Source organism: Silene latifolia, chromosome 8 (genome assembly GCF_048544455.1).
Source record: "Silene latifolia isolate original U9 population chromosome 8, ASM4854445v1, whole genome shotgun sequence".
Lineage (NCBI taxonomy): Eukaryota > Viridiplantae > Streptophyta > Magnoliopsida > Caryophyllales > Caryophyllaceae > Silene > Silene latifolia.
In genome coordinates this window covers 34,658,767-34,674,525 of record NC_133533.1, presented here as the reverse complement: position 1 = coordinate 34,674,525, position 15,759 = coordinate 34,658,767, and the positions used below count along the sequence as shown (strand labels likewise).

Sequence of the window (15,759 nt, the reverse complement as noted above, 5' to 3'; positions counted from 1 at the left end):
TGAAATAAATCCAAACAAAATAATAAAATTATGAAAATTTTAAAAATAATTGTTTTTTATACTGGAACATTTCCAGGAACACAAAATTTCAAAAATTTTGTCCAAAAATTTATTTTGTATCAAATACACAATATTAAACACGATTTTCGCAACTTTTACGATATAATTATAAATTTAATAACCAGAAGGGACAGTGTATTGTGAACAGATGTATCATTTGCAAAGCTGATAGTGAATCACATCATCACTTGTTTTTCAATTGTACCTTTGCTAGGACAGTCTGGACTGGGGTCTTGCAGTGGTTGGGAATGAGTGATAGAACTGGAAATATGCGGAAAGAACTAAAATGGATTGCTACAAATCAGAAGAGAAGGCATTGGAAAGCTAGACGGTACTCTAGCTGCTATTGTCTACAGCCTTTGGGAGGAAAGGAATGGTCGTCTTTTTCGAGATGAGGAACATAGTACTGATTATATTTTGAGACGTATACAATATGTTCTTAGTGTGCGACTTCTTTTTGAAACAAATCCACGATATAAGGATGGGGTAGTAGATTATCTAAATGCTTGAGTTAGATAATTATTGGTTATACTTTGTAAGATTGGCCATTATTCCCTTTATTGATGAATAAAATGGCTTGCTTTTCTTGCAAAAAAAATAATAATTATAAATTAAATATAAAAATTCGAAAAAATACCAAATCAAAATTTTTAATATTCTGGAACATTTTCCAGAACCCGAAAATGTAAAAAATTTTACCAAAAAATTTCGACTAAAATTTGAGAAAATTATGGTTACATATTATCGATTTTATCGCATAAAAACCAATAAACATGCAAAAATTAATCAAATTAATTTTCTAAGTTTACATACAATCTATAATACATTAAAGTAACCTTAGATAAATTTTACATGCCAAAAATTATATTTTAACAATTTTTAACCAATATAATCACATTTTATTGATATTTAACTATTAAAAATCAATAATCATGCAAAATTAATCAAATTAATTTTTTAATTTTTACTTACTCTAAATAATCCATGCATATATGAATATATTAAAAAATCATGGCCAGAATTAACATACAACAATTTTTAGTTAACTATTAACCAATTTTATGCATATTAAGACGGTCTTAAGACGAAAAAATCTATTAATTAGCAATAAAATTTCATAATTAACCAAATTTGACCAAAAATATTTTTAGGTCAGAATTAATACATGCAACCAAAAATTTTCGTTCTAAACAAATTTTACACAAAAAATACGATTTTATTAAGTTATGTCATAACTCGATAAAATTGTCGAAAATTGACATGCATGCAAGAACTGAGCTCTGATACCACTTGAAGGTGCTAGACCCCTAATTAAACTCTTCTAATTAGTGACAAAAATTACTCTAATTTTAGTCTTAGTGATCTAGTTACATGCATGTACAAGAGATTGCCTGAAAAGACGAAAATAAGAAGTTTCTTACATTGCATTTAGGCAAAATGTGGGCAGCACATAAGGACTCCTTCCTTGTGTTGTTCTTGAGCTTTAAACATCAAGGATGATCCTCCATCTTCAAATTTCCATAGTAGGAAATCTCCTCTTGATTGCACCCAAGACTAAGCCCAAATTTATACTATATTATTAACTAGATAATTATAGTATAAATCTTGTATATTATTACGAGAATAATATTTGATGTTTAATATTATTTATGTGAATTTATTTGAGGCATGATCAACATTTTGATCAACTTATTTGATGAAGAAGATGATAGAAAAATAAGACCTTTTTTTTCCTAAAATTCTAACCCTTTACAATGTGGTAGAAGAGGAGTACTTGTAGCCAAAATATGGAGACAATCCAAGTGGAATTTGGCCAAAAATTTGACACATGTAAGGCTCAAATAAAACTTGTCCACTTGAAGATTTTTGGTCCATTTCGATTTCCGATATTTGTCCTACAAATGCTTATAAGTCTTTTATTTAATTATCTTATATAATTAAATATTAATTTAATTATTTAACACTTAAATAATATAAATTAACAACTTATTTACACTTAACTATTAAGTATATATTAGACCATTTTATCAATATAAAGTATGTCTTATGGACCTTCATTAGCTAATTTTACAACCTCTTGTAAAATTAAATAGCTAATTACTTCCTCCTCAAACCATACACACACGTCGTATAAAATTAATTAATTAACTATTAATAAATTTTAATTAATATTTATTAATTAATTATCACATAATTAAATAATAAATCCCCTTGGCCCGAGTTCGTAACTCGTCATCAAAAATAAATTCACTTGACTTAATAAAAGTCAATATATACAAGATACTATTATTTTATATCTCATATAAATAATTAGTCTATCCATTTGGGCATCATCCTATAGGTGTGACCTAAAGGGATCATCTATTCACCGGCGTCACACGACAGTAATGTCAAACTCTAGTCAGCCAATCATTACCGATTAACGTTGACCAGCTGACAAATATATATAATATAAATCCCTGATATTTCTTGTACGAGATTTAGTATGTAAACGCACTATTGTGGAGGACACTCACTCAAACACTAACTCTAATATCTCTTATTTGTTGTTAGCCGTTATCTTTATAATCCGACTCCTTTAGTTTCATTTCTTTTCATGTTCATGTGTCCCTTTGAAAATTCCTATTATTTTCTGACCCGTTATTACTCTTTGTTTCCTTAGTGGAGTAGTTGCGTTGCTGGATACGTTGTAGAGTGGGTGACATTTTCTTTGAGGATTCTTTGTGGACTTTAATGTTGTCGAATTGGATGAAAGGAATTTGTATTTGTATATGACCATGGGGAATGAGAATTTGAATTGGGATAGAACCCCAAAGATAGTGGTAGTGAAAGTTCTGGATAGTTTCGTGTTTGAGGAATTGTTGATGTGATCTTGGAAGAGAATACCTTTAGGATGTTGAAGACCAAAAATAGATTAGTGATGCGGTTTGACGGTAGTTGGATATGGGTATAGCTTTGTTAGTAGTTTAGATCTTTTTTTTGTGGGAGTCGTTTGTAGATGCTCTATGTTTGGGGTTGTGAAACCACAGTTATGGTGAAGTACCTTGTTTCATGGAATAGCTTAGGAGTAAAGTGAAGTGGGTTAGATTGAGGAAATCTTAAGAAGTGATGTGGTTATGATTTTGGTTGCTATGAATGCTTGAGGAACTGTTCGAATGACTTGGTTGTTCATGTTTTGAGTGTGTGGCGTTCCCTTGTTGCCTAGTTCTCCCCTCCCCTTCGACCATAAGCTTTACCGTTCATGCCCCTCTCACTCGTTTCTTTGTGTCTCTCCTTTGGGATTGATGCTAGTAGCCCATGAAGTTCTTATGTTCTTTAACCTCCTTGTTGACCTTATCGTGGCTTTCTACCCTTATAGGTCCAGTTTAGTTTCTTTTTGTTTGTTGTGTGTTGACTTCTCTATCGTGATCTGTGATTGTTATACCCGAGTAACTTTTAATTTTACTCGATTTTTAACTAAGTTGGATTCGTTTTTGGATTCTTTGTCAAAGTTTGACGTTACATTCTCGAAAACTTGACTTCTTTTAGAGTTTGAAAATGGATCTTTTATTTTCGAATTGACTTTTGCAAAAGAAAATTCGAGTGGATTATCATTTTGATTTGGTTTTAACGTTGATGGGATGTTATGACTCGTTATTGGAGACGTTTAATAACTTGTTCTACGCTTATCGGCAAATGATTTTGTATTTGGCCTTGTCTTTGATTTGGAATGTTGATGTTCTTGAATGCGCAACGAGAACTCTTCCCTTCCTTTGACGAAAAACTTGTACTTTTGGAAAATCCTCCTTTAAACTTTTGAAAGAATTCTAATTTTTATGATAACAAACCTTGTAAATATTTTGGTTGTCGATTTCGAAAAGTCTGACTTTATCTTTATAACGTTTCGTTTCTACTTTCAAGTTTCGAGGACGAAACTTTTTATAAGGTGGGATGATTGTAACACCCGCGAATTTTCCGTTTTGGCATTTATAATCTAATTAGCCATTCTATTATTTTATTTTTATTTTAAAATCCGTTTTTATAAATATGTGGCTTTACATGTATAATAATATTAATGTTGATAAAAATATCCGTCTTAAGTTTGTAGTAGGTTTGAGACGTATTTTTAGTGTAAAATCGACTTAAATTAAGAGTTTGGGTCTAGGATGACTATGGACTTTTCTTTTATCATTTCCTCTCCCCCAATCCCTTATCCTACAACCCTATCATCTCTTTCTCTTACCCAAAATATCAACAACATTCCACCATTACCACACCTTTACCTTCAATATTAAGTTGGTTATAAAAATCTTCGTTTCTTATCGATTTTCAACAATTTCCGCGCTTATCTCTTCCTCTAATTTCCCTCCATATTTCTAGGTAATAAATGTCCCAACTTTTCCCCTCTTTCTCTTCTGGCCGTGACCCTTAGGGCACGAATTCCTAGGCGAAATCGTTCATTTGTGTGTTTAGGTGTTAACTTTGACAACCCGGAGTAGTTTTGAGTCGGAAGTGTATTCTTTGAAGATCAAAAAAGGTAACAGTGATAGGTTACTCGACATTATGTTAAATTTATGGGTGTTTATGTGGTAGTTTACTTCTTTGTTGAACAAATATCATACCCTTACTTGTTTTGTACCATTGTTGAATGTGACGGTTTTATACAAGATTTGCATGGTTAATTTGAGTAATGTTTGTGTCTTTAGCTTCCTTATGAAATGGGTGAATGAATGTGGTAATTTAAATGGGTGAATGTTGTCTTTTACATGCTTAAAATTTCGTCTTAAGACGGTCTCAAAAGAATGACAAAAATCGTGAGAAAGGGCTGCTTTGAGCCGTGTTTTGAGTCGACTTTTGTGGTGATTTTGTAGTTGGTTTAGGTCAATTTGTTAGCACCTATCTTGTGTACATATACATGAAAGAATTGGGTCATTTGTTTGGGTTAACTCCGTCTCGTTTCATGCTTAAAATCTCGTCTCAAAATGGTTGCACAAACGGTTTTTGTACCATGGTAAAGGGCTGTCCAAGCCAAGTTGTGGGACTGTTTTGGGTCGTTTCTTCTTGTTGTTTTGAATAAATTGGTTAACTTCCATCTTAAGTACATAATCATGTATGAATTGAATTGCTTGTATGAGAAAAATACCGTCTTATTCATGCTTTAAAATCCGTCTTAAAGCCACCTTTAATCTTCCACCCCGTACCGGCCGGGACACCCCTTATCCCGGACCGGGACGACCTCCAGTGCCACTGAAAATATGATATATGGACCGACATCAAAAAAATTAAGTGGTTTAGCCACTTGAATCACTCGATTCTGAGTCCGTATGAGTAAATGACGCCCGTTTTACCGTTTCAAGTTCTATAAATATATATCCTTTATGTATGATAGTTGTTTATGCTTTTTATTCATATCATGACCCAAGTTTTCCCTTGTTGACTCGTATATGCTTATGGGTGGTTCGGATTTTGGTTTGTTTATGTTTTGCCTCGTGTTTTGTATGAGTTAATTCATTTGTTATCAGTTGTTTATACTTTGTTCAAAGTAACATGTAATTGTGAAATAAAATGTTTATTCATGATAGGAAAGCATGAAATGATGCTATAGACTTCATATTTGAGTTCATATTCATTTTCTTACATTTTGCCATATGTTTCGTATCACTTAAGTCATTTGTTATCACTTGTTCCATTTTGAGCTCAAGTGACATATAAATATGAAATATAAGGTTTATTCAAGTTATATAAGATTGAAATGGTATTATATACTCCACATATGAGTTCTTACTTGTTCATGGTGGAATCTTTATCGAGTTTCAAGTATGGAATGCTTATCTTGAACATCTACTTGTATGAGTCTTATTCTTGTGAAAATGCCATAATGCTATGCCTTCTTGCTTGACTTATCTTTACGCCTTACTTGTGCCGTTCTGCCAAGTTTTGGTCATGCTCTTTCCGCCTCTTTCGTGCCGTTCTGCCGAACTCGGGGTACTCGACTTCCGTTCTGTCGACCGAGTCTTGGATGTGAAACGTGTATCGCTTGTCGAATCGGGGTAAACTACATCCCTAGAGTCTGGCTATATTTAGATTAGGACCGTATATATTATCGTCCTCCTACCAGGAGGAATTGAGTCTAGAGAAGTAAATGTCTTGCTTGATTATGGTCATTGGCATATGTCTTTCTACACGATAATTTACGTCATATGTGGTTGAATTTAAGAGTCTTGGTCCTATCAAACTCTAGAGGTGAGATGCAAGCCTTCTAGTTGCGATATGATCGCCGGGATTGATTCTCCCATCCGTTCTTATGGTGAGATGCAAGCTATGAGTGCGCATGTGACGTTAATAGCCACGTCCCGTGCAATATTTGTTAGAAGATTTCCAAAGTAATGAGTATGGTTTTTAACTATATGTATTGCGATGATTGACTACTCATTTATCTATCTCACATGACTTAAGCACTAGTCTTTTATAATTTGGATAGTTGCATATGTCACATTTCATTTGAAATTCGTGCTTGTGATTAACTAACCGTATCTATGTTCTTTCCTTTACTTCACTTATTTAAATATGCCTGTGACATGCTCATTTGATATTCTATCTTGCTTTGTCTTATTATTCTAACATGAATGATCCCATGCTTATTAGTTTAAGTGAATTGATCCCGTATTTATTATGCCTTGCCTTATTTGAGTTCTTTGTTATGTTCATTTTGATATAATATGGCTGGGAGAACCTTGAGTTACTCCCCACTGACTGCGACGTTTATGTTTACATGAATGACAGGTATTAGTTGGTGCATTTATGGGGTGAAGACATGTGTGAGCTAGCGAGTACGTTGACCGTTGGATTTTTCTCTATCGTTATGCTTAGACTCATCTTTTAGACTTGTTATTCGTGGGATATCTTTTTCCCTTATTTTGCTAGACTTGGTTTGTCGAATCGGGTAAACTACACCTCGAGAGTCTGGCCAGATTTAGACTAGGACCGTATATATTATAGTCGTCCTACCAGGAGGAATTGAGTCTTAGAGAAGTAAATGTCTTGCTTGATTATGGTCATTGGCATATGTCTTTCTACACGAGAGTTTACGTTATATGTGGTTGAATTTAAGAGTCTTGGTCCTATCGGACTCTAGAGGTGAGATGCAAGCCTTCTAGTTGCAATATGATCGCCGGGATTGATGCTCCCATCCGTTCTTATGGTGAGATGCAAGCCATGAGTGCACATGTGACGTTAATAGCCACGTCCCGTGCAATGTTAGTTAGAAGATTTCCAAAGTAATGGCTATGGTATTCAACTATATGTTTGTTAAAAGATTTCCGCTTAAATTTATTAGTTATTTTTTCCGCATTATCGCGGGGTGTCACAGTAGGGGTCGTAAGCGGTCCTTGCATAGGCATACAAACATTGTCATAACTTCTTCTAATGAGCTCGGAATTGCTCGAAGCTTGTCCCATTTGACTCGGGACCTCCAAAACATCATGGCACGCCATCCCAGGCTCACAAACTCGTCACTCATAGCTCCGCCTTGCTTGGTATTGATCATAGTATATGCAATCGATACAAAATTATTCTGGAGATATCTTGTTCTTTTATGCGTAAAATGTTATACTCTAGATATTAATTGCTAAGTTTATTTTGTGTTTACTAGAGCTGATCATATGGCCCAGGCCCGCTAGCCCGACCCGGCCCAACCCGATTTTCCCCCGGGCTTGGGCCTCGATTTTAGGCTCGAAAAACCCAAGGCCCGAAACCCATGGCTCGATTCAATATAATAGGGCCGGGTTTGGGCCGCCTTTACGACCCGAATTTTTGCTTCACCCGGCCCGAACATATGCAAAATTTACGAATATGTACAATTTAAGAATGTTAGTAAGCATTTAGTAAAATAATTAACCAAGCAATTGTTGTATTGTAAATAAGCCGTAGTCATTTGTTTACATGTATTAGTTTGATAAGGCTTAGTACTTTCCTTTACCAGTATTTATATGATAAAAATGAACTAATGATTTTGTATCACACTCGTGCCGATAAATTGTTTACCATTATCGGCGTTAAGTCAATGTTTTTGAGCCTAAAGAACAACAAATATCAAATCAATTACAGCACTACTAAAAATTGTGCATTTAGTTTGTATGAGTCACCTCAAGCAGTAGGTTCATAAAAGCTACATCTCCTATTTACTAAAAGAATAGGTGATTTTTATCATTTTCCCGCCAAAAAGCATATTCTCAAAAAAGGAAACTAATGATATGATTATGTTCATTCACTAAATAAGGAAACTAACAATTACTCCAATTTAATTAATCTATAATATTTAGATTAAAATTAATCTTTTCATTAAATTATATTATTTTCACTAAACTCTAAACTATAATATATTAATTAAAATAAAATAAAATTGATATAAAACTATAAATTGTTAAATCTTTTATTTATCCTATTATTAGATGATAAGTTGACCCATATTCTGTATAAAACCAAAACTAGAAATCATTGTTATTACTTTCGTGACAAAAAAAATTGAAAAAAAAAATATAAATTGAAACTCATTAGCTTTATGCTATAAAAATATTTTCATTAAAATATATTTCAACTCATAACTCAATTCTCTTAACCAATTTTCAGTTCTATCTTTTATTTATCAAAGCAAAAACAATGATGAGAAATGTAAATAATTATAAAATACCATATCTTATAATTAATTTTATAAAAATATTAAATTTTAAGTAACGTGCATAATTTTGATAACAAATACACAAAGTATCTAACTTCATAATGGGGATTTCAAAACCTATTTCAAGCGGAAAAATATTTAGCCCGAATTGGCCCGAAAGCCCGCTTTAATCCCGCATGGGCCGAGTTTGGGCCAATAAAATAGGCCTGCGCTTGTAGCCCGGCCGGGCCCAACCCGCACACTTGGGCTTAATTTAATGTATGGGCCCGACCTGGCCCATGATCACGTAAAAGTGAGGAGGAGATTCTTGTTATAATTAATGATGACAAGGCAGAAGAAGTAAATGGGATAAAGAATCCGACCTCTAAAAGTGAATTGTCTATTTAAAATAAAGGGTTTTTTTATAACTGCTACCACGAGTAATCCACTTTTTGAGAACTGCTACCAAGGTAAAAAAAGTTTAAAAACTGCTACCATATTCATTGGTTCGGTTAAAAGTCAGTACCAATTAACACCGAAGCCCAATTTTTGACTTGAAAAGACAAAACTACCCCTTCTTCAACCTTTTCCCTTTCTTACCCAACCATAAAAATACAAGTTTAACCTAACTATTCAACTTAATCACTCATACTCTATAAAATTTCTTTATCCAAAATAAAATGCACCCATCATTCTCTTAATCATTTGAATATTTCACCTACAATATCCAGATGATTTCATTAGCATATCTTTCATCCATTTGTTTACCCACCTAACTAAAACCCAATCCACTTACTTTTTTCAATTAATTTGGGGAAATCCAAATTACATCAAAATCATGTACTCTAACAAGATCTGACCCGATTAAGTTTCACAAATTTGACAAGTATCATATTATATACCCAGATTACCGCTCCATTTATTTTTCATCATATCCCATTGTAGTACCTTCTTCTCCAACATCAACTGAATAATTATATTTTTTTGCCACTATATTTGTTCTTCATCATACCAACTAAATTAACTACAACCATATTTAGTTGCTTATAATTTCTCTCTTAACAGGAACCCTTCAACATAGCTACAAATATCGGAAACAAAAACCCAGATTTTTTTCGAATAAAACATGAATAGTAACCCTAATTTGAAAACATTAAAGGTTAAATCACAAATTGAAGTGAAGGGTTAAGAACTTGCCCCATGAAATAGATTAAAGGAGAGAGAATGAGGATAGATTAAAGGAGATAGAATGAGATAGAAGAAAAAAAAAATGGAGATAAAAGAAAGATTAATGGAGTTGAAGATAAATTTAAAAGAAGAATTGTAAGGAAGAGGGAAGGGGCAAAATAGGAATATGAAATATGACTTAATCTAAAGATTTGAAATGAATGGCTGAGATTCATTCATTTTGCCTGTTTTAACGAATTGGTACTAATTTTTTAACGAACCAAGGATTATGGTAGCAGTTTTCAAACTTTTTTTACATTGGTAGTAGTTCTCAAAAAGTGGTTTGCTTGTGGTAGCAGTTATCAAAAAACCCTAAAATAAATAAATGAAACATATTTTTTTGCAACCCTACCATTGATAATATAGACATAGAGAAAACTTTGGAAACAAATTATCTAAAGAAACCTCTCCCTTCTCTCTAAAGAAAAAAAAAAACCCTAATCAGCCTCTTTGAGCCGCCGCCTCTCCTCTCCTCACACTTCCTCTCCTTCTCCCCTTACCCTATCGCCGGAGATGGGTCCGTCCTCTGACCTATCTCCGTCGATTGTCCACGCCTCTTCTTGATTCGGTCCTCTTAGCTTTGATTCTCACTCCTCTTTCTGGTGACGGATCTTGTGGTTGTCCTGCTCGTCCGGCGGATTCTTGTGGTTTTTTCGTGTTGATTCACCGAGGTCGGTCCGTTCCTCCGTCTCCTGTCCTGTCATCGACGTTTTGCTGGCGTCCCAGGGGTGTTTCCCCTCTCCCTCGCCCCTTTCCCCGCCCCTGGTATGTCCCCGTCCTTTCCCTTGTGGTTGTTGGTCGTGTCGATGAGCATAGCTCATCCTGGTGTGCTGTTTTTGTTTGCCGTGGTGGTGGTTTTAGGACGGTTTGGTGTTTCCCCTTCCCCTCGCCCCTTTCCCCCACCAATCCGTCCCACTTCATGGTCCTGTTTTGTGTCGGTTTATGTCGTTTTATGGTTGGTGTTGTGGCTTGTAGGTCGTTGGTCCTGGGGGAGGTTGGTTGGAATTTGGAGACTCGGTGTTTTTGTCGGGGGTTATGGGTTTCGTTGGGTCTGCCGGGTCTGTGGATGGATTTGGGTCAGTTTTCCTCTTTGTTTGGAGTGTGGTCTTAGCTGCTGGGATTGCTCTGTTTTTTAGGCGTGGTAGGGTAAGGTGGAGTCGGGTTTTGGTAGTGGCGTTGGTTGGTCGGATGCGGTGGTTTCTTCTTCTTTTTATGTTCTATCTGTGTATATTTTACTTTCTTTTGCACCGAATAATAAGCTTCTATAGGCTTACCTTACCGGTTTACTCATGGATGATTGGGGTGTCCTGTCCCCTTATCTATGGGCGGTTTAATTTAGTTGTCGGATTAATTATGATTAGGGTAGATTTACATCCGGTTTGTGTTGTGCCCATCTCTAGCTGGACTTTAGAGATGGTTTTGGCTAGGGGGCTGGTCAATCTGTTTTGTTTAGTGCCAGCTTCTTTCTTACTCAAATTTCGGGGCTACGAGTCTCTTGTCCGTTGTGGTTCTGTCCCAAAGTATAAGAGTTTTCTCTCCTCTCGAGGCAGACTTTCATGGTCTGTGTTTCGCCTTCCCTTTCTACGCCCCATGGGCGTAAGTACACTTTGCTCTCTCGCAATGGATCAAGAGTCTTCTAGGGTTCCAGATGATGTGTACCACAGCCAAGGAGATGAATCTCCGAGACACATTTTTGGGTCTCGTTGCAGGTATTTCTCCGAAGCTTTTACGATTAGGACGAGTAATGATGTTTATTTGGGGGCTCGTTGGTTTCCTGAGGACGGGTATCACAGCCAAGGAGATGAATCTCCGAGACACTTTTTCGGGTCTTGTTGCAGGTATTTCTCCGAAGCTTCATCAATTGAGAAAAGTAAAGATGAGTGTTATCCTTTGACCAGCGGTGTTCGTCCCTTCAAGATTGTTGTGGATAGTGAAATTGTCTTCCGTGCCCAGTCATCCGTAGGCCATCAACACACTATTACAACCCGATGTAGCTACTTTGTTATTGTAGTTTATCGTATTAATTATATAAGTGCATTTGACCATATGAGTCAAATGCCACATGTATGAAACCTTTCTTTACAGCTGTCAAAAAAAAAATAAAAAAAAATATTGACATTATTTTGGTCATATTCTTATTGGATTATGACAAACTTCAAAATTTTCAATCAAAGTAATCCAATGTCTTACGTTCTCTCTCTTAACATCTTCCTTACATCAAATATTGATAGAATAATTGTTCATAAATTTGAACTCATTCATAAACCAATATCAAATTATGTGCTTAAATAATAAACCCTTTTGTATACATACAATGGTTTCTTACATAGAAAAAAAAATGCTTGTAAGGAGACCAAAACGATAACTTGCCCATGAGATGAGATCACCTAATGAGAGGTATAGCTAGAAGTGGCTGAACCTTTTGCAATGTCAAGCCAAATTTTTCATCAACATCTATATCTTGAGGATTTAGGCCATTAGCATGTTTCCAATTAAATGAATAAAGAAGAGTAGCCAACATTAGATGAACCATCCTATATGCCAATGGCATCCCAGGGCAAATCCTTCTACCTGATCCAAACGGTATTAGTTCAAAATCTCTTCCTTTCATATCAACTTCACTTTCTAGAAATCTTTCAGGCGAAAACGACAGAGCATCCGGCCACACATTCGGATCACGACCAATTGACCATATATTGACCCATATTTGGGCATTGTTCGGCACAATATAGCCACATAGTTTGACATCCTTATCCGCTTTATGCGGTATTAAGAATGGACCTGGTGGGTGTAACCTCATTGTTTCTTTTACCACGGCTTGAATATATGGTAATTTTGAGATATCGGATTCTTGAATTGGTCCGTTATTTTTGCCGACTACTTGGTCTAGTTCATTTTGAGCTTTCACCAATTTTTCTGGGTTGCGTAATAATTCTGTCATCGTCCATTCTAATGCATTTGAAGTCGTATCTGTCCCGCCTACAAATAGATCCTGAAATACATCGGAGCACATAAATCAAGACTGATACAATGATCAAGCAATTGGTCTCCCTTGTGACGGGTTGCCATTTGTGACGGATATTTTGTGAGATAAAATGGTAACAAAATGGGTTAGTGGAGAAAGGGGACCACATGAATAGTGTTGCAGAGAGAGAAAAAGTGGGTACATTGTGAGAAAAAATGGTATCCGTCTTCAGCTTGTGACGGATATGTCATGTCTTCAATGAGAATTTGTGATAATCAAGTACTATACCCTACATAAATCACGATTAATTGGAGCAATGTAACGTAAAGTACTATACCCTAGTATACAATAAATTGCCATACTTAATGACTTCATGTTAAGAAGTCAAACGAAAATACGCAAGTAGGACATACTCCCTAGTATTTAATTGACATCCATTTTGGACTCTTGGATTGTTGCAAGTTGCAACATACTATGATCAAGACCATCGTGCAGTTTATGGGGACTTGTTTCTTGTTAGATCATAGATATTTTTCGAACCGAAAATGGCATAATCCAGTGGTTAAGTGGAAATATTGTGGATGATTAATCCTGAGTTCAAACACTTCATTACATAAATTGTAATTACCCTTACGACTTATTTGAAAGATAAATAAATAAATAAATAAATATGAATGACCAAATTTGTCAAATATTGCGGTATTCCTAAGAACCCGATTGAGTACTGGTGGTAACACGTACATTGCCTACTTTAAACAACCACCTAATATTCCAATCGCATATGGATAACACGGATTCTCAATAGACGATACTCCCTTTATTCGTTTCATAGTAATTAAATTTTGCACACTCGACCGACTCAGAAAATTTTCAAACAAATTGGAAATATATAATAGCAGAAAGGTAATAGATAATACTCCTTCCGTCCCAATCGTTTATTACCTTTGATTAAGGTACCTTGACATAAAAAAAAAAAAAAAAAATGAATGAGATGGAAGAGGTAATTCTTACCAATAATAAGTGTTTGACATCATCAAGGCTCAACTCATTATCATTGATAAGCTGAAGAAGACTGTCTAGCACATCATGTTGTGCATCAATCCTCTCATCTTTGACCCTTTGATCAATGATCTTATCAAAGATCCCAAGCATCTTGTGGAAATGAACCCTGATTTTTTTCCTTATACCCTGTAAATCCAAATGCCTAAGTACAGGGAAAAAATCCGAAACATTTGGCACAACAACTGCTTCCATTAAATGACAAACAAGATCCTTAAACTCCTGCGAGTATAAAGAGTCATGGCTAGCCAAATCCATAGAGAATAACGTGTTGGACAACAGGTTTAACGAGGTCGTAAACCCGGCCTTGCCTATATCAATAGGCAACCCTTTTTCACAACACACTTGTGCATGTTCAACCAAATCATTAACCTTTTTTTGCCGTAAACATTGACTGGCGTCGAGTTGTTGGTTAGTGAACAATCGGACCATGACGATCTTCCTAAGATTCCGCCATTTGGGACCCACAGGGAGCCAAACCATGGAAAGTTTATCATGGTTTGTTTCCCTTGAAGCGTCCGGAAATTTTCTACTAGACAAGGCTAAGTCGTGTTTAAGGTACATTTCTTTGGCTACTTCCAGGGATGATATGACTATGGTAGTCACGGTTCCTAACTTGAGAGACATTATAGGCCCGTACTTTTTCACAAGCTCGGCGACAGTGCGATGAGGCTTGTCGCCGAGCATGTGAATGTTACCTATTATAGGCCATGGTTTTGGTCCTGGAGGAAGTTTTGTTTTGCCAAGTTTTAATTTGAGGAAGAGAGTAGCTAAGATTACAACTACAAAAACAGTTATGGTGTAATAATCCATTATTGGTGTAATTAAGGACTTCACAATAGTAACGTTGAGACAATATATATAGGAGAGTCTGACCGGAGACTATAGGAGAGGAGACAGAGGAGTAGGTTAGCATCATTCAAGTTGCAATTAGAAAATACATATTTAAACGTTTCACCCACATGGGAGGAAACACTAAAGTCAACTACCTTAACAACTTATTTAATACTCTCATCCATACTAAAGCTAATATTTGATTTTGGGTGGTCTTCAACTTTAAGTGATATTTTGACCGTATTTTTCTTCATAGATAATTATATACGTGACTTTTTTCTGCAAAAAACAAAAATTATGAAAGATTTTTCATACCAAATCTATATATGTAAGTTTCGTCTTTAAAAGTTCCATAATTTTAACGATATTATTAGTCAAACTTTTCAAACTTTGACCATCAAACAGTAAAAGTTACCTTTCATGTAGTTGGGAGAGAGTATATACTTGTGAGTTGTGATGCACTTTGATTTATGTGTTCAACCGCACATAATCCCTAAAAATTAAAATATGGGCCAACTGAGGGTTGATTTATTCACTTTGATTCATGCGTCCTAATCATGACATTGGATGTCGTGCAATTAGGGGCGAACCTAGAAATCAAAATATGAGGTAGCGAAAATTTTAGCAACCTTTTTTATGATGAAAGAACGCATGCATAAGAGCATAATTTTGTTTTTGTAACAATCAATTTCTCAAATTGAGAGGATAAATTATTTCCGCGCTTCGTGTTTTGCGATTGTTGATTGTGTTTGAGCCTTCAAGTCCTATTAGATTAACACTATATTAGCACTCTATTTTATGTGAAAAACTGGTAGAATTATGAATGTTGGCATGTTGCTGACAAAAGTTTTGCAACTTGTAATTTATATCAAAATATTGCTCTGTATATAACAAGTAATATGGTAAAATAATGTAGTCGTATATAATGGGTAGTTTTTATCCATTTTTTAATTTAATTTATTAAATGAGTTAATAATAA

At 35.1% G+C, this 15,759-nt stretch overlaps 1 protein-coding gene across 1 annotated transcript; it reads right to left on the bottom strand.

Annotated features, from left to right (window-relative positions):
- Positions 1 to 12,183: 12,183 nt before the first annotated feature.
- Positions 12,184 to 14,832, bottom strand: LOC141596730 (cytochrome P450 76AD1-like). The gene is made up of 2 exons (XM_074416974.1): positions 13,899 to 14,832; positions 12,184 to 12,914 (listed from the first exon to the last, which is right to left on the bottom strand). The coding sequence occupies exons 1-2, from the start codon at positions 14,757 to 14,759 to the stop codon at positions 12,306 to 12,308; spliced, it is 1,470 nt and encodes a 489-aa protein (XP_074273075.1). The 5' UTR covers positions 14,760 to 14,832; the 3' UTR covers positions 12,184 to 12,305.
- Between the last annotated feature and the right edge of the window lie 927 nt (positions 14,833 to 15,759).

Bases quoted from the DNA above. Each gene is read 5' to 3' on its own strand.
- LOC141596730 (XM_074416974.1), bottom strand. From the start codon at position 14,759: ATGGATTATTACACCATAACTGTTTTTGTAGTTGTAATCTTAGCTACT. The intron at 12,915-13,898 runs GTAAGAATTACC...GATGTATTTCAG, and splicing joins ATGTCAAACACTTATTATTG to GATCTATTTGTAGGCGGGAC.